This window comes from Monodelphis domestica, chromosome 1, assembly GCF_027887165.1.
Source record: "Monodelphis domestica isolate mMonDom1 chromosome 1, mMonDom1.pri, whole genome shotgun sequence".
Lineage (NCBI taxonomy): Eukaryota > Metazoa > Chordata > Mammalia > Didelphimorphia > Didelphidae > Monodelphis > Monodelphis domestica.
Window position 1 is genome coordinate 663,999,398 of NC_077227.1, and position 25,139 is coordinate 664,024,536.

Sequence of the window (25,139 nt, forward strand, 5' to 3'; positions counted from 1 at the left end):
AGAAGCTACAAGGGACAGAAGAAGCTGGAATATAAAATTCTAAGATGTAAAAGAAAAAGGTATATAACCAAGAATAACTTATCCAGAAAAACTAAGTATAATACTAAAAGTGGGTGTGTTTGGTGATTTTGAATGGACCTTTAATGAAACAGAGGAATTCCAAGCATTCTTGATGAAAATACAAGAGTTGAACAGAATCTCTAAAACACAAAAACAAATTCAAGAAAAGCCTGGAAAAAAAATTTAAATTGGAGAAATTAGAAGGGGCTATCTGATGAGAAAATTTTTATAGTTTAATAGGGATGAAATTCATAAGCAGCAAATATTTATCAGAGACATTAATGGGATAAACTCACTCATAAAGCAGAAAATATTAACAGAATAAATTAAAAAGAATTTCACAATATGTGATAGTCATATGAAAAATGTTCCAAATCACTAATAAAGAAATATCTCTTAGTCTCCCTCACACCTATCAGTTTGAAAAAGATGGCAAAAAATAGAAAATTATAATTGTTGGGAGTTATTAAAAGAAACTATTAATATACTTTTGGTGAAGTCATTCTGGAAAGCAATTTGGGATTATTTCCAAAAAGCCACTCAACTGCCTACTCTGAACCAATAATAATACTACTAGGCCTTAAGAGATCAATAAAAAGTTTCCATTCATACAAAATTACACATAGTAGCTCTTTTAGAATTGTTAAAAAACTGGAAATTTAGAGAAGCCTATCAATACAGAGTAGCTAAATCATTTTTGGTATATGAATATAACTGAATATTATTTCACCCCAGGAAAAGATAAAAAGTATAGTTTCAAAGAAACCTGGAAAGATTTATATGAACTGGTATAAAGTGAAATGAAGAGAACCCAAAGGACAATTTATACAATGGCATCATTGTCATGAAAAATAACTTTAAAAGACTTAAAAACATTTATCAGTGCACCAACCACCTAAAATTTCAGAAGACTAATGAAGAAACATTCTACCAACCTTCTGGCAGTATGGTAAGAAACTCAAGGTATACAATAAGACATAAAAATCTGGACACTACAATTGTGTGGATTAGTTTTTTGCTTGGTTATACCTATTAGTCATTATTTTCTCTTAAATGAGGAAAGGAAATGGAAAGAAGTGGATTAAAAATAAAGGTTAGAAAAGGAAAAAAGGGATGGAGGGCTTTTATAGCACAGAATACATTAGAATTATTGAAAATACTACATAATTTCCCAGCAGCAATCAAGATCTTTCTTTTTTTATTCAATTCTGGGGCTCAACTTATATTGTTAATATGAAGTAACTACCAAAGAGATATGTATTGATAGGTTAATTCAATGTCTTCTCCAGACTAAAACCCTTTCCAGAATTCTCTCTTTAGGAAAGCAGGTCCACAGAAGGGTTTTGTGTTATTTGGGGTTTTTTGGGGGGGTGGGAGGGGTTATAAGCCTAGTAACCAAAACTTGACACAATGCCTCTAAGGATGGGCTTTCTGATCCATCTAAGGACAATCTCCTTTCCTTTATCCCCTAAGGCAATTAGCCAACCCCCATCTGAGAGATGTTTTCTCTATGTTTTTTTTTTAAAGCATCCTCTTCTATTATTCAGAAGAGATCTATATTCTATTAAGAATTTCTAGATATTACTCTCTGGTTGGGGTTTCATTAATTCCTTGAGGGAAATGATCCAGGAAAGAACTGGATAATGACTTTTTCTCAATTATTTGGAATATTTACTCCCAAACTGCATTTCAACATATTTTATGATTTTTTCCTTGTGTGAGATTTGTATAAATGTTACCTAAAACTATCTTGGGATAAGAGGTCATGGAAGTACTCTGGCAGTTGTGACAAGGAAATTACTTTAAATAAAAATTTGATTTATCATAAATTTTTAAAAATTATTTCTGGCAGATTTGTGTTAAAAATAATATCATATATGATCTTTCTTTTCAAAATATTGCCCTCTTTGAATGACTGTGTCACCTCTGACTGGGATTTCTTCTGAACATTTTGTAGCCATGTCCAGTCATTTTCACCAACTTTCTTTTCTTAATTGCTATTTGCATTGTCTCCTATATAGGAACTTAAATGTTGATTCAGTTGTCTCCCTAATTAGTAGTATCTTGAGAGCAAGACCTGTTTTCATGAATCTGCCTTTCTTTCTATTCTTAGTGCCCATGCATTATCAGTAAGTAATAAATGCTTGCTATTGTTTTGTTAGCCCTTAATTATTTGCTACTGTCCACTGACCAATGAACCACTGGACAAAATTCATTTCTGTTTGCTAAGGTCATTTTCCATAACTACTTCAAGTTCTTTCTTCCACTTTTCATTCTTACTATGTAAAATTCATTATATTAACTTTAAATTCCATTTTCTCCCCATTTTAGATAAATAATCTTCAACTATTCAAAAGGTTGCTTAATACTAACACCAAGGAAGACATCTTGTGCTAAAATTGGGAGCATTTCAAATAGAAAAATTATATCATATATTTAAAGAAAAAGGAATTATCTGTATTAAAACAAAGATATGATCTACCTTTTACTAAGTGAAGGACTGACATTCAAATGAATATGTACTCATCAATGTGTGCTTTTCCATTAGCAACAGAGATTCATAATGTTCTCATACCTCTAAAACTCATGTCCATGTCCTCCCATGAGTTCACTAAAGGGAGATATGATCAACATGTTAGAGCTTTCCTTGCTCAATTTATACTCTGTGTTGAATTTCTTCCATGACTGGTGGTGCTGGACACCTCTGGCTAACATACCTTGATTTGCTCCCCTTTCATAACAATGATCAAGCAGACATCAAATAAAGTCATCTCTGTTGTTACATCTTTCAGAAAATTTTGTATAATTTTGGCATGCATGGTGACAATTTGTTGGAGGAGCACTTTTAAGCTAGCATTTTGCTCTACTGAACCAATTTTTAGTATACAAAAATTAATACAGTAGATCTTGTATTTTCTACATCTCTTAGCCAATGGTACCATGGTAAAGATGTGGAATATCACTTGAGAAATTGCCCTGCCTTCTCCCCACTAATATCTGTGAGGAGGGTTCGCCTCCACACTATGATGAGGCATAAGAGTAGAGCTTTAGTGGAGGTGGAAAAGATTACAGATTTTATATCAGTATTCTCTGGCACATGACTAATACTGTCAGCAACAGCAGCACTGTCAAATATCAAGAACAAGTGATGATATCTAACACCCACACCCACATAGTCAGCCCCCCCCCATAATGCCTTATTTCAAATAGAGCTTTATTTTTAAATGAATTATAGCTATCTTCTAAAAGTCATTGCTCCTTTCCCAGGAATAGTGTCACAGGTGAATAAGCACTGCTCCCATGATGAGATGTGACACTAATTCCTGATTTGGTGACTTAAGGTCTATCTTACCTGATATGGTACTAAAATGAAAGCCCCCCCCCAACCCACATAGATAAGAAGAAAGAAAACAGGGGTAAAATACATAAGAAAGCTGTATGTTGCAAACCAAATTCTCAGAAACCCTTTTGGAAACTGATATTAGAAATAAAGGCCACATGAAGAACGTGAGGTTCAGGAAAGGTTAGGAGCAAAGCTGCATGGCTCCATGCAGCCTTTAGGGTGGAAGACTTCTGTGGTAAAGGTACTTATTAACCTGAGGTCCACAGACTCCCAAGAAATCCATGGTTGTATTTCAGGAGATTGAGTTCAACTCCAGCTTCAGAAACCAGTTGTGTGACCCTAGCAAGGCATTTTAATCTCTGCCTCAATTTCCTCATCTGTAAAATGGGAGTAATAATAGCACCTACCTCCCAAAGTTCTTGTGAGGATCAAATGTAAAGTGCTTAGCACTATAGTCAGCACTAGAGAATTATCAGCTATTATTACTAGACATTATGTGTGTGTGTATATATATATATATATGTATTTACACTTTTTCTTGACAGTTGGATTTTAATATAATTGTTTTCTTTGTGATCCTATGATATATTTTCTGAATTTAAAAAATATTATTCTGAGGTGTCCATGAACTTTACCAGATTGCCAGAAAGGCTCATGACATACACAAAGGTTTTTTAAAAACCCTATCTTTGGTCTTGGGACTAGAGCTAATTAGAATTAAGCTTAGAAACTTTTTTTTTTACATGACAACCCTTATAAATCCTTTGGACTCAATATCGTGGCTTAGGTGCTCACTCATTTACTTGATACAGGACTAGAATTACTTCACCTAGAGATGTTGGGAGACTAAAGTGGTAATGTGTATAACATGTTGTGAACTCTTCAGAGAAAAGTGCCATGTGAAAACAAGGAGTTCTAAGATTTCTTGACTGTTAAAACATCTAGTTACTCTGTTTCACAGTGATATCTGAACAAATTTAAGAGGTTTTATAGATTTCAGTGTTAAGAAATCATATATTTGGCTCACAAAATTAATAAAGCATTTTTAAATTTTTAAAATTAAAAACCAAAAATATTTCCACAGATAATCTCATCTTGTGATTTCAAGGCTAAACACAAATATTATTATACTTGAGGTTGGTGGGGAAAGCCACCTTCTTCACTAATAATTCTCAGTTCAATTATATCACTAGTTGACTAAGTGTTCACATAAGAACACATTTATTTGGATTTCTCTTTCATTAGCCTTATCTTGATGGACATTAAAAATCCAAAGCTCAAGTTTCCAGAACTGCCCTAATTCGATATTATAAGCTTAGATAACACAAAAATACATTGAATAAAAAAAAATCAGAAATAGTTACTAGAAGATGCTATTTTTCATTTTCCAACATCAGATGATAAAACGTACATGATTTGTTTCTTAAGTAAAACTTCCTTATCCAGCCTGAAAAAGATAGAATGCTAGGAACAAAAAATAACTGTTAACTATTTCCTCCACACTCTTCCACCTTCACCTCATTCCTAAGCACTTTGAAAAAAAAAAATTCTAATGACCAGTTACTCCCACAAGCCACATAAAAAATAAACCATTGTTATCTATGATACAGATAAAAAGAGGGTGGCCTGCCAAGGTTAATGACAAGAACCAGAAAAAGAGTAGATTATTAACAAATCCACAAAATTTGAGTTGCAACATTAAGTCTGAATTCTAATTCACAGTTAGATTATTCCAAAATATCTCTGGAGACACTTTAAATTCTTTGTCACTGAGAAGCTCAGATACATTATACTGTAAATTTATGTCATCTTAAAATAACAGCAATATATTTCATTAAACAGAAATACAAGGAATGTTACCACAAAGATCATACTTACAAAAAAATATATATGAATAAATAATTTTCCCAAATGGTGATGAAATAGCTATCTAAATTGATAAATAGCATGTAATTACATTGAGCATGACAAAATCCAAATTCAGATCAGCTAAGCCCTAATGAGAATCATATTTCAAAGGGCATTCAGAATAAACAGAGAAAAGGTTATAAAAAGTAATTTGATGTTTTCTGGTGAAATATATACACAGTAGGTTCTTTGAGCAGAGGACATCAAGAATATATCCACCAAGAAAAGGAAGCCAATTAAGATCAGATGCAATATTTACACAATATAGAGATATCCCTCGCTACCCAAGTGTTTGAGTGATACATTACACAAACAGAGGGGTAGCAAGCACCTGCCTTACCAATAAAAGAGGTCATCCCATACTTTTCCCTAGGTAGCCTGATGGCATCTCCTTCCAAGCATGATGAATCAGTAGCAACCACAATCTCTCCATATAACAATTCAGATATCTCTGAGCTACCCACAGAGATTTACAAAGAAAGCAATGGATTCCCAAGCAATTTCTCTTGGCCCAAAGCCAAAGGATAAAATACTCATACCATTTCTACTAAGCTGAAGGATGAAAAGATGAAAAAAGAATGAAAGAATTTTCAGAATAAATTTTATTTTCTACAGTTGTTCATTTAAACACATATAGAGCCAGGTGCAAAAAGCAAAATAAGAAAAAATAAGAATGATTTTACATGAAATTTCTAAAATTGATTATACATTGAATAATCAATGTATTATATCTTAGAAAAATTAATGAATTTGAAAAATCCACTTTATATTTGCAATATTTTAATATATCAAAATCATGTATGTGAGAGGAAATATTTTATTTTTAAAAAAATATTGCTATTACTCTCCAATGACTCTTCCTTCTCCCCCCTGCCCTCTACTAGAACCTTCCAAGAGAAACCTCTCTTATAGCAAAGTGCAATTAAGAAAAACAAATGAACATATCAGCCACCTCATTGCACACCTGGGTAGTCTCCTCCCTTTCCGCTAAAAGGTACTAAGCACCTTCTCTAGAGTAATATTTAACCACTACACTGATCAACATTCTGATGTCTTTGATTTGATTCATTAAAAAAAAAAACAGGAAATGGGGAAATAGCAGGAAATTTCATTTATTTTCCAAAAATGAAACAAAAAATACACAGACATACATATGTACATATATTTGTAAACATAAATATATGGACAGGCTCAACAAAAGCTCACATTTAGAAATTTCTAGTTTCTTATTAAGTCAAAATGAAATATATTTAATCAGTCTCTATGAACCACTTTAATAGGTTTTGTTTCATCCCTAAGGAGAATGAAAGCTCCTTACTGTTCCATATGCACATAGCAGGCACGTAATAAAAGCTTACTTCAAACTGAAAATTTAGTATTAAATTGTACACTGAGCTTTGTAACACTAATGACTACATTTTTTCTTTCTATATCTTCATATCCATTTTTTCTAATATTTTTTCACATTTTTTAACTTACTAAGAATTAAGATCATATAACCATCAGATCATATCTCTGTAGTTGAAACAGCCTCAGAGGCCATCTAAAAATCCATTCTCTCTCATTTTACAGCTGAGGAAACTGAGGTACATACTAAAATAAAAACTAATTCCTAAAATAAAGGGATAATTTAAGATCTGATTTTTGTTGTTCTTTGAGCAGTGGCATAAATTATCTATCCTATCTGAATTACCATTTGGAAGCAGATAGTCTAATGCAGAACTTACACGCATTTTTGGGTTTTCTGAAACTAACAAAACCAAAAGGGTTTATATATTGGGATTGAACCAAGTAATTCACTGAATATAAGTACTTTATTGGGGTTGAATCAAGTAACTCACTAAGTAATACATGTTTTCCAGACAAGACATGAATATACATTTAACAACAAAAGGCTTTAAAAAAAACAATTAAAGGAGGCAGCTGGGGTGGATTGAGAGTTAGGCCTAGACACTTCCTAGCTGTGTGACCCTGGGCAAGTCACTTAACCCCCATTGCCTAGCCCTTACCACTCTTCAGCCTTGGAACCAATACATAGTATTGATTCTAAGATGGAAGGTAAGGGTTTAAAAAAAATCAAAGTCAAAACTAATCACACACACACCCCTCCAAAGAAGGAAAACAACCCCCTATGATATAGTAGAAAAAACACAGACCATGAAGTCAGGACATGCCAATCCAAACTCAGATACTTATGAATTATGTGACTTTGGTAAAGTCTATCTCTGGTCCTCAGTTTAAAAATGAGATAGCTGCTAGAAGGCCTCGGAGGTATCTTCTAGCTCTGGTTCTATGATCCTGTTGTTCTGCCACCTCCCTGCCCCCCCCAAAAAAACCACTAACAACTCTAGTAAGGATTAACAGGAGCTTCAGCTAACAGACATATATTTTACAAACATAATTAGCAGAAGTCTCCATGAAAGCACACATCACTATATGTTAAAATGGCACCAGTCACTTGAATTTGGTCACCTTTGGTCATGAACATTTTACAATGTGAAAGTTTAAGGCTTTTTAGTTAACACTTGGTCAGTGAAACAGAACTGAAACTGTATCGCCCTCTGCTGTTTATCTGAGATATTAAGCCGATAATTTCTCACTGACTGCCACAAAAATCTCGACATAAAAGGAAAAAAACAAAAAAAGCAAACTAATTTCCTCAAGCATGGCTAAACTGATAGAATGGCATAGATAACTTTAATTATGAATAAAGTTATTTGGGGAGATTTTAAAGCAATCATTATTATCAATATTGTTTCAATCCTATGTGCCAAATATCAAAGTAGATTTTCCTTAGTAAAGTGTTTTGTTAAAATTACTTTAAATGGTATGTTCTCAAACACCTCAGTGCTTAATCTTTTGTAGATAAGGACTGAGCATGGTAGGGTATAATCCCTTGGGTTTGGGAGAGCTGAGTAGCAGTAGGCTTAGCTAATCAGGTACCAGCACTAAGTCTGGCATCACTCTGGTGAGCTCCCAAGAGCAGAGGGGCAGTTAGAGTGTGGGGAGTAGGGGGAAGGGGGCAAGGCAGCCCGGCAGGCCAGGTCAGAAATAGAAGGGGTCAGGGTTCTAGTCTCAGCAAAGATCCCAGCCACCTTCATGCCTTCCCTCTTCTGCCCAGAGATTTTCATTTTTACATACAATCCTTTTTTTCTTGTTATATATTTGATGTTTGGTTAGGTTTAGAATTTGAAAAAAAAAATTCTCCTTATTTAAATTCAAACTGCTGTTGTTTCATCAGTATGGGGAATCCTGACCTTAAAATTTTCTGTCCTCTAAAAATGTTTTCTTCTTATATTTAAAATAATATTATGCTATAGTTGGCATATATAAAATCCAATTGTAATTCATTTGTGGCATATGAGGTTCTGTAAGTCTACCATTAAAATATATGACCTCCCTCTTGTTCTTATAAGGTAAAAAAAAAAACAAAACCCAGCTAGTCCCTAAGTTCTTAAGTTAGATTCTTTAACAAAATATTGCTTTAAAGGAAATTTTGAGAGTGAGGAGAGTAATGATTTAATTAGTCTTTTGATGGTAGTGATAAAATATTACAGGGTATCATATCTAAATCTAGGGACCTCCGAAGTCATCTAACTTAACTTGCTCAGTGTAACAATAAGGAAGAAGGCCTAGGGGGGTTAATTTGTGTAAGGTTCTAAAAGTAATAAACATTAGAGGTGAGATTTGAATCCATGTTCTCTGAGTCTGAGAGCAAGGGTTCTTCGCCTTTTTGTGTGTGTGTGTGTCATGGGCTCCCCCTTTGGCAACAGTTGGGTGAAGCATATTTTTAGAATCAAGTTTTTTTAATGAATAAAATAGAACTCATAGTGTTACAAAGGAAGTCAGTTATGTTAAAATATAATTTAACAAATCTTCAAATCCAAAGAAAGGCAAGATTAGTTCTTACACTATTCTTTCTACTCTATCACAATGACTTTATATACATAGATAAGAGCTGTTATAAATTTCTTAACTTTAAAAGCATTGTGAGGAAGGGGAGATATTAGAAAGTTATGATGCCATTATTCTTTTACTGTTAGTGGAAATTACATGTTACCATCACTGTATATAAAGTATTTGTGTGTGGAAAAATCATATTTCTAGTCTGAACACTTATTGGCTAATTTCAGAATATAGGAAAAGGAATGGAACTGACAAGCAATCATTAAAAATGTGATCATTTACTGCTACCCTGCCAAGGAACAGATAATCAGAAGCATCCTCAGGCCAGGGACCAAAACTGAAAACAGGTAAGGGCTTAAAAACTAAAAAAAGAAAGAAAGACCTAAAGCCCAGGAAGAAAAAAAAGGCGGGGGGGGGGGTACCATTAAGGAATATGAGGAGAAAGTGCAGTATAGTCCTCAGAGCTAATTAGAATAAGAGGAGAAGATTTAAGCTTTAAGTAAGGGATAAGCGGACTTAAGCAGCTTCCGGATAATAGTATCCTTAAGTTGGCACTTAAATACAAAAAAGAGTAAAGAAACCCCCAAAAAATAGAAGAAAGAAGATCTAAGCCAAGATGAAGAATGGAGACAAGTTTCCCCTTAGATGTGCCAGCAAACTTTTGCCAATATGATTGGTATCTTAAGAATTCTGCCCTCTGTGAATCTATTTTGACATGTCCTCACTCCTCCCAGACCAGACACACACACACCCTTTGCTATTAAGTAATTTAATAAAGTTCCTTTTTTGGAAAAAATCTTTCTGTTGGGTGAAATAAGGAAAGAAGACATTGGTCTATCTTAACTAGTCACAGAGAACTAAGGAAAGCACAATACCCTGTAGATGGTGCAGTCATAAGAAAGGCTCTAAGAGACCTTGAGCATAGCCTTGTAAAACACAAAGAAAAATCTTACCTCCTTTTGGACTAGGTAATTTCTTTACAGAAGTGTGTTCCAAGGAATGTTCCCTCTATAAAATTATCATTTTGTGGACACTGCCACAAATAATCCCCTAAAGTCCTTATTTATATTTTATATAATGCTGCCAGCTAGTGGTCCTACCTTATATTGAACTATTAGCAGAAGCATGTGATAGTTACTCTGACTGCTCCTCTATCTATTCTCTGCTGCATGGTCATCCCTAAAACACAGAAAGATGAGTTCACTTGATAAGTGAACAAAGAACAAAAGAAAACCTTACTGTTCCTGCCTTGACCCCAGAAGGGCAGATAAAGAACTGAAAACAACTGCAACACTACCAAAAAGCAAAATTGTGCTCTCAAGATTATATCCTAAGTTAAACAGCCTATATAATCTTACCATATAGTTTTCATTCATCTTGAGAAAAACAAAACATGTCAAGGTAAATATTTAGAATATTTTCAGAGAACTTGTAAGAGAAGTCACAAGTGCCTTTCTTCACAAGAACAACACTCCTTCATGAATTATGTCTAGTATCAAACATATATGTATTGTCCAAATATTATCTGAAGTAATGAGATGAGGTCTGTTGTTAAAATTTTTGAAAAAAATACAGATTATCATTGCTTTGTGTAAATTTATTATTTAATTATTTCTTAGCCTGCTGAGAGAAATCTCTCTCTCAAATTCTTCATAAGCAGTTATAGTGGGGTAGAGTCATAAGCCCTACTAGATTCATAGCCTGACTATTTCAGTTGCTAGTTTGCAATCTTGGTCAAATCCCTTTAAATTCCCTGTGACTCAGGTTCCTCATCTATAAAGAGAGTGATTCCTATACTATCTCACAGGGTTGTAAGTATAACAATCAATCAATAAACAAGCATTTACCAAAATACCTACCATGTGTCAGGCATTGTGCTGAAAAAGCACTTCATAAACCTTAAATTGACATTGAAATGCCATATTAAAGTAACTTAGTATGGCATATTGCCTTTGAACCTAGCACCTTTTGCCCCCAGTATGGTTACTTATGTATATGTCGTATTCCTCCTTCCCATGGCCATTCCTACTCTGTTAGATTTTAAACTACTCAAAGGACAGGGCTTTTTCTGTCCTCATCTTGAATGCCCAGGGACTAAAACAGTGCCTTGCACATGGTAGGGTTTTCATAAAGCATTTTTAAAATATTTGTTTGAAAGAAAATGGACTGAATTAAGTTTAGCCAATAACATATTTTACACTTTATACCTATCATTTTTCCACTAATACATGACTTCAAGTAGAGAAAATTCTACATGATTATACCTCTGCTAAAGAAAGATGCCTCTTAGTTAGATGGTCATATTAAATATTTACTTTTCAATACATCGGCTATTTATCAGAGACTCAGATGGAAAGCTAATACATTGGTAACCTCCCTAATAGATCCATTTCTTCACCTATAATTTTTTAATTTATGACAAGAAAAAGAGGAAGGAAGTAAAGAAGGGAAAATGGGTTGACTACTGATAAAAGCAGTTTCTCCTTTAATGAACTCTGCAGCTACATACAACTTTAATGTTAGTAAGAAAACGCATACTGCACATTCACTATTGTAAAAATCATAAAAAGTAGCTAAAGAGAGAACAAGCTTGCAACTTACAGATATTCCCTGTATTGTCAAAGCTGGTAAAAATATCTTCAACATTTAAAGGTCCTTGATTATGCCTGGAAAGTAATCAAAGATTTAATTTAATATTTGTGAAATATCAACATTCTTTCATCAAAAAATACTCAAATTATTACTGATAGATTTTTGGTTGGTTGGTTGGTTTTGTGTGGCATGATACTTCTTAGCAAAGTAAAAACAAAAAAAAACAAAAAAAACGCATCTTCATGAACAAAGATGTTAGTATGTCATATGGTTTGAGTTTTTCCTTCCAGTAATGAAGCTAGCTAGCTGGCCCTTAGTTAGCACAGAAAACTTTACCTGAACATCCATGAACATTTTTTTAACAATTTTATAATTGCATATAATTGGTTTCCATTGGAATACTGTGTGTTTTACTTCATGTATTTAAAAACTTTATTCTGAAAAGGAACCCACAGGTTTTGCCAGACTATAGAACTGCCAAGTGGTTCAGTGGATAGATTCTTTGGCTTGCAATCAGAAGACTAGTCTTTATGAGTTCAAATTGAAATTCAGACATTTACTAGCTATGTGACTCTGGGCAACTATTCAACCCTATTTGCCTTGATTCCTCATCTGTAAAAATAAGCTAAAGAAAGAAATGGCAAACCACAAGAAAACCCAAAAGGGTTTACAAAAATGAGAAATGACTGAATGTATTATTATTGGTCAGTCTTTATAGAGCTGCCTTATATCTGCAACTAAAAAAAATCTTCCACAAGATCTTAGATTTAGAACTTAAGAGTTAATCAAGTCCAATCACCTCATTTTACAGATGAAGAAACTGAGATTACTTGGAGGAAGGAGAGAACCTGACACCAAGAGTGAATATCTAGTCTTAAATGGCTAAAATAGTCAACAAAGCAGCATTCTTTGCAGACTTTATTGATACCAAAGACAAGACAATGCCTGAGTTGTTGCCCAGACCTAAGTGAACAGGCCAACAAGAGAATGAGCAGCACGTGTGTTCTCACTAAGCTTTACAGACAGCTAGCACCACTGTGGAGAAAGGTTTAGCAGAAGTTCCACACCTTGTAAAATCCTCAAGAACCAATCTCTCAATATGGTGGGCTGGGTAGGAACTTAGAAACATGACAGACAAAATCTGAATTTTGAGCTATTTAAGAAATAAAAATGGGGTAGGTTTGTTTGGTTTGATTTTGTAGGATATGCTATTTCTCATAGGAGTACAAAATGCATCTTCATGTACAAAGATATCAGTGTGTCATATGGTTTGAGTTTGTTCAAAACCTATTTCCATATTATTCATATTTGCAAGAAAGTAATCTTTTAAAGCCAATCATATACCCATCAAACCATATGATCAATCATATATTTTTATTCTGTGTGAAATAGTGATTCTTCATCTTTATTAGACATGTTACCCTGCCTTTTGTTGGTACATATCATTTTCAAGGCATAGATACAAAATACATGGTATATCAATAGAATATTGATAATAGAATAGATCAATAGAAAGTACAGTAAATGTGACCCTTTTGTAAAACTTTTAAGGTAAAATAATGACATTTTTAATATCTAAAATAATACTACAGCTAATTATTTGCCAAACTACTACCTGCCAAATCCTGTTTTTATAGGCACAAGTGTTATCTTCAGTACTATATAAGTGCATATACAAACGTATAGCAATTCCTTATAGTCCAGAACTCCTTATCAGTGGTTCATACATGTAAAGATCAGGAAAAAATAATATTTAACTTTATCTAAGACTAAATAAAATCAGAAAAATCTAATGAAGATAAATATAATTAAAAAAAAAAGAAACCAAGAGAAATATGTAAATATGAAAAACTAGCAGGTTTATAGTAGAGGCACCTGGTGTCCAGGGAGTAAAAGTAATGGGTTTTTGCAGGGTAGAAAATATAAATATATTCCTCAGCCTTCATAAAGGAGAAATTACCTAGCAGTAAAATGAAGATTCAAACATATAATATATGGAAAGAACAGATGTAAAAGCATTATGAAAATTCACAAATGGTATATTCAAGAGATCCTTTTTTAATTAACTAGCATAGGCAAAGAGTAGAGAGGGCACATGCAAGAGGTACCAGGTCAGGCTAGGTCAAAGGATATAAATAGTTTTCAAAGGAAGAAGTCAAAGCTATTAATAGTTGTATGGAAAAAATGCTCCAAAATCACTAATAATTGAAAAATGCAAATTAAACTCTCTGGTTCCAATCCATAACTAACTCACTGGCAAAGATGACAAAAAAAATATAATATCAAATGTTGGAGATGAGGGGAAACAGGCCTCCATTAAGGTATCTTTGGTGGAGCTGTGCATTGGTCCAGACTATTTTGGAAAATATTTTGGATTTATTTCCAAAACTTCATTAAACTGTGCATAACCTTTCACTCAGAGACACTACTACTAGACTATACCTCAAAGAGATTAAAGAAAGATGAAAAGGATCCATATATGCAAAGACATTTATAGTAGCTCTTTTTGTAGTTGCAAAAAAACTAGAAAGAAAGAGATTATCCATCTATTGGAGAAGAGCTAAACAAAAAAACTATGGTATATGAATAGAAAGGAGTATTAAGTACATTGTAAGAAATGACCAAGGAATGATTTCAAAGAAAACTAAGAATACTGTTATGAACTGATATAGAAATAAGTAGAATGAGGAAAAAACCTTATCCAATAAAATATTAATAAAAAAAATTTTTTTCAAGAGAACAGGAGAATGTTACCTACTTCCTGAGAAGGGAAAGTGATGGACTTAAGATGTAGAATAAGACATAACATTTTTTAACATAGCCAATGCAGGAATTTTGCTTTGCTTATTATTTTATTTTTATTATATATTTGATATGAGTTTTCTTTTTCTTTTGTTTGTGTTCAATTCTCATGGGGAAAGGGAGGAATTAAATGATTGATGATTTAAAAAAATAATTTAGCTTCTTTTCAAAAGCCCTCCTAGGGACTGGAGATTCAAGGTTGGCACCTGTGTACATTTTGTTTCAAGACCTGAAATAAGCCATTTACTTGATGTAATCAAACCATTGAAGTTAGAAGAATTGGGGGGCCGGGAAGAATATGTGTGTGTGTGCATGAAAATGAACTAGGATAGAGAGAAACTGGGCTTGTTATTTCACTGGTACAGGGAATTCCTCAAGTGAGGAAAGTACTTCTACCAATGCAGATTCTCTGCAATTGAAAGATTGTGACTTGCCCATTTCACCATTACTACATGTTAAAGGAAGAACTTGAACCCCAGGGATCCTTGCTTCAAGGCTGACTATGTATTCCTCCATGCTACCTCTCTTGTCAATTAATCGACTAACTGAATGCCTAAGAAGTCTATAATCAGTCAGTAATTAAGCACTTACTATGTGCCAGGAAGTGTTCTAAATATTGGAGACACAAAGAAAAACCATTCTATGCTCTCAAGGAACTCATATTTTAATGGGGAAAATATCTAAATGAGGAGGCCCATACAAGATGTAGGGAGTAGATGAATGCTACAGAAAATGAGATATGAGACGAATCATGAAGGAAGTCATGGAAACAAAGAAACAGAGGTGAAGAAGGAGAGCAGTCAAGGCACGGGAGAGAATCAGTGCAAAGGCACAGAGATGGGAGACAGAGACAGTATATTAACTTATTTTTAAAAATATGTATAATCAAAGAATGTTCTCACTGAAAAAGAACTTTTAAAGGTCATCTAATCAATGAGAAAACTGAGACAGAGAGGCTCATTGTACTATCACTTCATTTAAATATCTCCCTAACAAATAATTCCTTCCCTATTCCCTTCAAACATACCCGTCTCTTCCAACCTTAAAAAACCTTCACCAATCTCTGTCTCTCTAAGGTATCTTCCTATAGCCCTCCTCCTTTTCTTGATCCAGCTCCTTTAAAAAGCTGTCTACACCTGATACTTCAACTGCCTTTCCTTTTACACACTGCCAAATGGTTCTCTTTGCAATGTGGCTTTTAATTTCATCACTTAACTGAAACTTTCCTCTGCAAAACTACCAGTGCTCTCTTAATTACCAAATCTGATGCTCTTTTCCTCACCTTAATCTATCATCAGAAGCATATGACAGTATTAATCATTCTCTCCTCTTGAATTTCCTCTCCTCTCTGATGTCAGTGGTCTCTCCTGGTATGCCTCCCTTTGTGTTAGTTTTCTCAGTTTCCTTTATTGAATCATCATTTATCTAACTATGGGTTTTTCCCAAGTGTCTGCTCTGTATCCTCTTCTCACTCTACATTCTCACTTTGTAATCCCATCAACTGCTATGGTTTATCATCTGTAAGCAGATGACTCTAAACATCCAGCTTCAGTCGCTCCCTAAATGGTCATCCTCATGCGAATTGCCTATTAAATATTTATTTCAAAATGGATGTCTCTGAAACCTCTCAAACTAAACAACCCCAAAATTTAAGTCATTATCTTTCCTTTAAAACCCTCCTATCTTTCAAACTTTCCCATTTCTCTTAAAGGCAACACCATTCTGGACTCTTCACTCTCCATCACCTCACACATATATAAATAATTAGCAAATCCTGCTGTTTTTGCCTTCGTAACATCCTTGTATTAATGTACTTTATTTGTATTTATTGACCTTATATATTTTTTATTTTTCTCACAGGTAAAAAAAATTAATATTCATTCTTAAAAAAATTTGAGTTTCAAAATCTTTTTCCTTCTCACCCCTCCCCAACCATTGAGAAAACAAGAAAATTGATATCAATCATACATGTGAAGTCATGAAAAACATTTCCATATTAGACATGTTAGAAAAGAAGACACAGACTTTCCCCTCAAAAACAGAATTTTTTTTTAATTTTCTTAAATCTGCATTCAGAATCCCATCAGTTATTTCTCTGGTGGTAGATAAAAGACCTTCAGAATTGTCTTAGATTATTGTTTTGCTCAATATAGTAAGTCATTCACAATTGATCATCATTACAATATTGATGTTACTGTGTATAATGTTCTCTTGGATCTGCTCACTTCACTTTGCATCATTTCATATATCTTCCCAAGTTATTCTAAAATGATGCTGATGATCACTTCTTCTAGCACAATAGTATTCCATCATTATCATATACTTGTTCAGTCATTCCCCAATTGACGAGCATCCCCTGAATTTCCAATTCTTTGCTACCACAAAAAGAGCTGCTATAAATATTTTTGTAGATATAGATTCTTTTCCTTTTTCTTTGGTCTCTTTGGGACTTAGACCCAATAATTGCTGGGTCTAAGGGCATGCCCAGTTTTATAACCTTTGGGCACAGTTCCAAATTGCTTTCTAGAATGGTTGTAACAATTCACAATTCCACCAATAGTGCATTAGTGTTATTGAACTTATATTTATATTGCCTAACATTTTATATGTACATATCTCTCCCAACAGAATGCAAGCTCTTTAAAAGTTGAGACTGTCTCATCCTTTGTTTTCCCCCATGCCTAGCACAGTACTTTGCACATAAGAGAAGCTTAATAAATATTTGATGATTGCCCCTGAAAGTACACAGATATACCTATATGAATAGAGAGGTACATGGATGGATAGATAGATAGAAAGGAAGAATGAATAGAGGGAAGGAATACATGGATAGATGGATGGAGGGATAGATGAAAGGATAATATATTCTAGTATCATTCTCTTCAGTAAAATGCAGTGCAGCATACAGGACCAGTCTTATTCCTTAGTGATGAAGCTTCTTTCAGCTATACCATTAGTCATAAAGTCAAGGACTGTTCATTGTTCCCTGAGTTATCTTCTTCACTCAAGTGTCAATTTTATAAGCCCCTTTCTGCCTTCAAGCTTTCACCTGACTATGTCTTGCTTGATTTGTAAAGTTGAGATGCAATGAACATAAGGAAAAGTCTTTTTTTGACATTATCTTTCTGAGCTTTATTATTTCTGCATTTATAGTACTGGCATTTAATATCATATGGTGTTAAATTTCTACCAGCTATTCAAGAACTTCAAATCTTCAATTTTATCATAAATAAGATATTATCTGCAAAGCTCTTAGCACAGTGCTTGCATACAGTGCTATATAAATATTAGCTGTTATTATTATTATTGTATTAAAGTTTTTCCCCAGGGGACACAGTAGATAGAACACTGGACCTAGTTTCAAGAAGATCTTAGTTCAAATCCCCACCTAAGTACTTACTATCTGTGTGACCTTGGGCAAGTCATTTAGTCTCTTTCTAACTCATTTTCCTCAACAGTAAAATGGGAACAATAAGAATTCCTATATGCCATGGTTGCTGTAAAGACAAAATGATAGTTGTAAAGTGTTTTGCAAACCTTAAAAATTAAAATAAAAAATTAATGGTAACTATTAGCTCCAGATTAGTGTTTCAAAGGTCTTTAACTAATAACCTAATTACTTTCTCCTATATATTTTTCTTTGCAACCACAAAAAAAAAAATCTAAGGTTTTATACAATCCCTCCAAAATGGCCTAAAGTACAAGGGATAATGGCTAAACAGCAGGGACTGGAAATTATTTGAGGAAAATCTAAAGGTGACTTGAAAAAAGAAGAAAAAATCTTAGAGCCCCAATATTATGTGTTTTAAAAAAACAGGATTAAAAAGAAATGAGTAGGAGTAGCTAGATGGCACAGTGGATAAGAGTGCTAGATCTGGAGTTAAGAAGATCTGAGTTCAAATCCAACCTCAGATACTTACTATGTGACCCTCAGAGAGTCACTTGACCCTTTAAAAAATAAAAATAAAAATGAGTGAGATATGGCCCTGTAGCAGAAAATACCTAATTTCAAGACCCACAAATTGTGTGGCTTTGGGCAAGTCAATTAACTTCTCAAGTTCCCAAACAACTCTAGAAGAGTAAGGATGGAAAAACAGTGGCTGTGTTTCAATGATAAGGGACTTTCTTCAGCAATGAAGTCAAAGGAATAAACTAAGAAAAAGGAAAAAGGAAATGTATGCTACCTAAAGATATTGTGATTGTAAAACCAGGGATAAAAAACATAGGGTAAGAGAGATAATGTAAGACATGGAGAGTTATGATACTGGAGAAAAATATGAAAATCTCTATTCTAAAATTATATTCTAACATACCAAGATTGCTTTAGAGTTCTTCTAAATGTACTTTTAATGCTTTAAAGAGAGATTTTAATAGTCTTAGAATGAGATCTGTATCAAGTTCTTAAAGGAAGTACAAGATAGGATTAAGATGAGAATTAAATTTGGAATGTGAAGATCTAGGTTCAAATCCCAGTTCTGCTACATAACATCCCTGAGAGGTTAGGAAAATAATTTCATATCTCTGGGTATCAGTAAGCTGAAGGCTTTGGACTAAAGGGTTTCCAAGGCCACTTATACCTCCACATCCATGATCTCTTGGAATATTAAATGGCTATCTCATATGAGCATGTAAAAACAATACATTCCAAGGACTTATATCTAATATGGATGCTCCCTTCCTAACAGGGATTGCAATTCTTCTGCATCTTATCTTTCAATAGTTGCTATGGATTAAAAAATTCATTACCTTGCAATCAACTCAGTAATAATGCTTAATTTAGGTGGCCTGTTCTGAAGACATTAGTAGGACCATGCTCAGAACCTTTCCAGCTTGATAGACTCTACTAAAGCATCTAATAGCCTTCAAGAGCCCAGGATCACCTCTAGTCAACAATGAGGTTTCAGTGTGGCTAAAATGACACAAAAACTTTTAAAACAGCCACCACTAAAGTCTACGATTTTTAAGCAAAGTCAGCCAAACAGTTGCTTATCCAGATTTGTAAAGTATAATTTCATATGCACAAAACTACAAGGTCAGGAAAATCTATCTAGTCTTACAGAGAAGAAATAATAGGAAGAAAAAAAGTTTACTAATACTATTTCTTCTACTACTACTATTTCATGCCTTTAGGGACCAAATTCTCACTTTCTGATGTAAAAATTACACCTGTGATGTGTTACGTTATAAACTCTACGTGCTATCAAACTGACTTTATATGCAATTCCTCCCTATCACTAGCCTGTATTATCTGAGGATCCACATGGCATATGCCATGCTTTATGTGCACCCCACAGCTAAAGAATGTGGCCTTTGGGGTTGTATTTTTTCTCTAGAGAAGCTAGCTGTAATCTTGCTGCAGTGGGCTTTTTGTATTAGAAAGATGCACCATAGTCAAAGACAATGTCATTCTTGACTTCTTGCCCATTCTACACTCCCAGGACAAGCGGAAAGTCAAGAGTGCCAGCCTTCTAATTCAGCAGTCGCCATAGCAACAGAAGTCCTATACAAAGAATGGAGGACAGTTCAGGCCTCTCAGCTTTTTATGTACCTAAGACATGTATACATTTATGAATGAATAATACAAGCATTCCTACAGTACCCAATACAATAGAGGTACTTTAAAGCAGCCATAACATGCAAATTCCTACTACACTAAAATTAAATGTAGGTTTTAGGGAAAAAAAATAATCCTGGGACTTGGCTATAAGTAGCCTCGATATGAGATCAAGAAGTAATCTAGAGAGCAGAGAACAAATTACTCAAATTGTTTTTATATGTATACTGAAACATCTCCAATGATAGGTCACTTAAAGGCAGCTTTCTTTATATGTATCCTTTTGATGACAAGGGCTTCTTAGATAAAGATACTGGCAAAGTATCCAAGGGACAGTTAAGTTTTGCTAATAAAGAACTTTTGGGGTCACTCATAAATCAATCTGCTCAATTTAAAATTTTAATTCTTACTACACGCTTTGGGGCAGGTTTTATTATGTTCACATACATAGAAGAAATATGATATATACTGTGATACTTGCAAAACTAGTTTTTAAATTCCCAAAGTACACAAGAAGTCAAGAATGGCACTGTCTTTGACTACAGTGCATCCTCCTAATACAAAAAGTCCACAAGGGTTTAATATAAAAACCTTTGCAAATCTCCATCTTTCTTCTGTTTTGCTTCTCCCTTAAATATCTCATTGGATAACTTTTACTTAACTGGTTTCTCAAGCCTCAAAATCCTCCCTGTAACTCAGGGATCTAAAGGGCAGGGCACAAGTTCTGGCAGTGTATGTCATGTAAAACAGGCTTCTGAATATGGTAGAGTATGGTACATGTAACAGACTGTCTTTTTTTCTAGGACCTGACTAGCTAAGAACAGAAAAGCTATTACCAAAAAACTGAGTCAAAGCCATGGAAATTCAACAACAGAAAATACAAAATGGTCCTCGATCTCTGTGTCTATCTTCCATTTCTAAAGTGAAGATAACAATGTAGCAGAAAAGGGAACAAGAATTACACAATTTTTAGGTTGTCTATAAACAGCAACTTAAATAGTAGTAAGATAAATATAAGATCCTTACCAACCAATTAACATACCACTAGAAGAACTGAATCATATCAGTCTGGGCATTTTGATCAAAACCAAATGGGAAAATGAAGAATTTGCATAGCTTCTCCTTGGAGAGACAAATAAAGGAGCTGATAGTTGATTTAATTGTACATCCAACAGGAACAAAAAACATTACTTTGTGGGCTTTTTAATTATTTCGTATATTGCAGTGCTCATAATATGTATTTGTCAAAAAGACAATCATGAAAATATTTGCAGCTCATCTATCAATATCTGTTATAGGAAATTGTGTAAAGGGAACCCCTTCTTCCCAGGGTCATAAACTTTCTGCTCGTCTGAGCCAGACAATTAGCATAGTTGGAACACTCCAAACAGAGATCACAGGTTAAAATCCCTAGGATCGTGGTCCAGGTCAGAGAGACTTTGACTGATTCCTGAGATGTGATAGTCTAGCGCATTGGAAAGGAAGTGATGTGGAAAAAAAAGGACTATAAAAAATGAGACTATAGAGGAGATCAGGAACTTCTCTAGAGATCTTTGGCTGGGGGTCTTTCTGCAATTTGGCATTGGTGGATTGGGCAGAAAACACTCTCGTGAGCTGGTAAGATTAGAGTGGTAGGCTGGGAAATATTTTTCTTATTTCCTTCCCTCCTTATTTCTTTCTTAGACTATATTTATATTAAAATTTAAAATTTTTAAATAAACATTTATATTAAAATTACACTGTTAAAAGCTACTATCATCCTCATGATTTAAGGGTAAATTGTTTTATAAATGGTAACCACAATAATCTTTTTTTAATATTATATTTCCAAACTAATTTATAAATATCATATTTAGCATATTATATTTGGCATAATATTATTTTTGATATTAAAAAATGAAGAGGTAAAGAAATTATATCAATAAATGAATGAGTGAAAAAGCATTTCTTAAGCACTTACTATATACCAAGTAATATGCTAAGCACATCAAGACAAACTGAGAAACAAAATAGTCACTGCTCCCAAGAATTTATTCTAATAGGACATTTCAACTAAAAGTCAGATGAAAAGGATCAGTGGTCTTTAGAGTGTCACGGCAAAACAGATGACAATGTTTTTATTCTGATGAAATTATATCCATTTCTGCCACTGAACTATCTGTTTGTGCCAAGGACTTGGTGTTAAGAATTTTCTTTTCAGGATCATTAGATGATGCAGCTGCTAAGGAGTTTGGGGATATCAACCTCTGAAGATAAAGTGCCACATAAAGGCTGATCCAATGAATCAAGGGCCAGGATGGAAGTAAGGCTGCTGGTCTAAGGGACATTGCTACTATTCCTTGGGCTCTTAGGCAAAGTGGAGACAGTGATCCAGATGGTGGTACTAAAACCACCTGGCATGTACCACCCCTAGCCTTTCCTTCATGGCACCATGCTAAAGAACTTTGTTGAGGGAGAGGGGGAATCCAAGCCCATGATTTTGTTGGTTTAGGGAACTTCCTAGTGATCACATTCGCTTCAATCAATGAAAATCATCAACTCTTCTACAATGGAGATTAGACAGAAACACTAAGAGAATAACAAGTGACTTGCCTAGAATCATACACTAAGTATTATGAAGGCAGAACATGAACAAAGGTCATTCTGACTCTGAGGTCAGTTCCCTATCCACTAAGCTATGCAGCCTCTCAAGAATTCTGTAAGACTCTCTCAATTAAATCAACATATACCTTATCCTTAGTGACTCCAAAGCAAGGCAGATATAGGAAAGAATGGGGAGAAATGTAAGACAATTCGAATCAAGACTAAGGAAAGAGAAAAGCCAAAATTTGTGGGCCACCTAAAAATCTTCTGTTTCTACTGATTCTCAGTTTAGTTATCTGGAATCCCACAACAGACCAAAAAAAAAAAAAGAGGTTATCTTGGTAGAATTTTAAAGTCAAAACAAAATTTTATTCATTCAAAAAATATTGATTGTCTACTTTGGCACAGTACTAAAGACTACACAGTCCCCAGAAGTATTTTGTTGTAAGGCAAAGAAGAGGTTGTTTAACCTATCCCCCTGCTTCCTAGAATCATTTTACTTAAATTGTCTCAGTTTAGCAATGATATAGGGGTACAGGCTTCCCCTAGATACTCCAAAACCCCCAAAGTGTCCCAGGACAGAAAGTACATAAAGAATTCATTTTCCCTTTCATTCCTGTAGTGCAGAAGGAAGGTGACTTTGAGCTAAAAGGCACATTCCCTCTGGCCTCTCCCATCCCAGTTTGCTTCTAATAAGCATCTGTTTTATGTCTCAGATATTTGACCATTCCTTGAACTGGACAGATCGCCCCTTTTTGACATTGAAGCACAAGACATATAAATATGACCCATCTCAGGTCCCAGAGCCCAAAAAAATATCACTCCATCATCCCATTCCTAGTCATATAATCCCTGTTGTCAAGAGAGTATATTAATCCAAACCCCCATCTCCTCAAGAAGGCAGTATTCCACCTGCTCCTGCCTCCCAGCCACTCAACTCATTAAACTTAATGTCAGCTTGTATTAAACTTAATAAATTTTCTATTTTTAAGCTAATTACTAGAGCCTTGCCTGAAAAGGTATTCCTTTTGTAAAAAATATTATTATTTAAATTGTAAAGTTTAAATTCTTTTTGAGAAGAATTTTAGGTAAAGAAAGATGCTACCTCTCTGAATCCAGAAACTGAACTGTTGGAGAAGATACCATGAAGAAGCCTCCAGACCACAAGTGCACAAAAATGAACTTTGGGTGTGGTTGATTGAACATTTATTTGTATGTATACTTTCATGCCAAAGGGGACTGCCCCCTAACTGACTTTTTGTCAATGTGACCAGCAATTATTGGTTTTGTTATTTTTCCCTCTTATCCTCACATTATTGTAATCTTTAAGTTGATTATGTTTTCATGATCCTTTTGGGGAAAAAAATTAATTTTTTCCAAAAATGATCACACGGTGAAATGTAAAAAATAGACTCGAATCCAGGACTTCAATCCCCAGAATTCCTTGCTTTACTTCCCCAGAATGCTTTGTAATATCACTGAATTCTCACCTGGGCCAGGAGCGAGATGGGGTATTTAAACCTGGTTGTGAATAGGCTCGGCCGATTTTGGACATCCGTTTTGGAGCAGATGCGTCTCTTCCATGATGTGAGATTATCCTGTCTAGGCCTCTCTGGCCTAGGCATATGCCTTCTTATTCTGTATTTTCTTTAATCCTTAACCTTTAATAAACCTCATAAAAATATAATACTCCTTGCAGAGAGAAACTAATTTCTACCTGCCTCAGTCTCCCCTAAATTTTCATCTTTACACTTCCAGCTCTCCCATAAAAGCAACTCTTTTAAAAATATATCCTAGAAAGTCCATATCTGTTAGAGAGGCAGTATGGTTGAGTGAAAGGAGTGTTGTACTTGAAGACAGGAGAATTAAGTTCAAATCTTGGCTCCCAAAATCATTAACTGTATAATTATGACTAAGACTTTTAAGCCTTCTGAGTTTCAGTTTCTTCATCTATAAAATAAAGATAATAATACTTGTACCCCTTTATAAGGTTGTTATGAGAAAAGTACTCCATAACCTTTGAAACACTATATTAATGTCAGTTGTCATCATTATTATTGTCCTTTCTGAGTAGCCTTTTGGAGAGCTTAAAAGTCTTCTTGAGACAGTTTACATTCTTTTTTTCTCTCATTCTTTCCTCAATTGATATAGAAAATAACTGGTCAGCAACCTCTGTGTAATAATCTGTCTTATTCTTAAAAACCATTATTAAATTGCCCCTAATCCTTTCCTTTTTTCAATCTTTCCTCAGAGACACTATTTTCCAACACAGTCATTTTCTTTCCTGTTCTCAGGAGCTACTCCAAGTTGATCACATAAAGTTCTGATCAGTGCTAAGCATTATGGAAGGATTAAAAGTCTCTGAATTTTGATTTTCTATTTGGGGCCTTC

General features: G+C 34.2%; 1 protein-coding gene across 3 annotated transcripts in view; it reads right to left on the reverse strand.

Annotated features, from left to right (window-relative positions):
- The window catches only part of CAMKMT (calmodulin-lysine N-methyltransferase), a 529,198-nt gene that overhangs the window by 481,464 nt on the left and 22,595 nt on the right, over positions 1–25,139 (reverse strand). For all 3 annotated transcript variants that reach the window (XM_056822285.1, XM_007476878.3, XM_056822328.1), the window contains exon 3: positions 11,819–11,883. In XM_056822285.1, the coding sequence (XP_056678263.1) occupies positions 11,819–11,883 (65 nt within the window). The remainder of the gene's footprint in view (positions 1–11,818; positions 11,884–25,139) is intronic.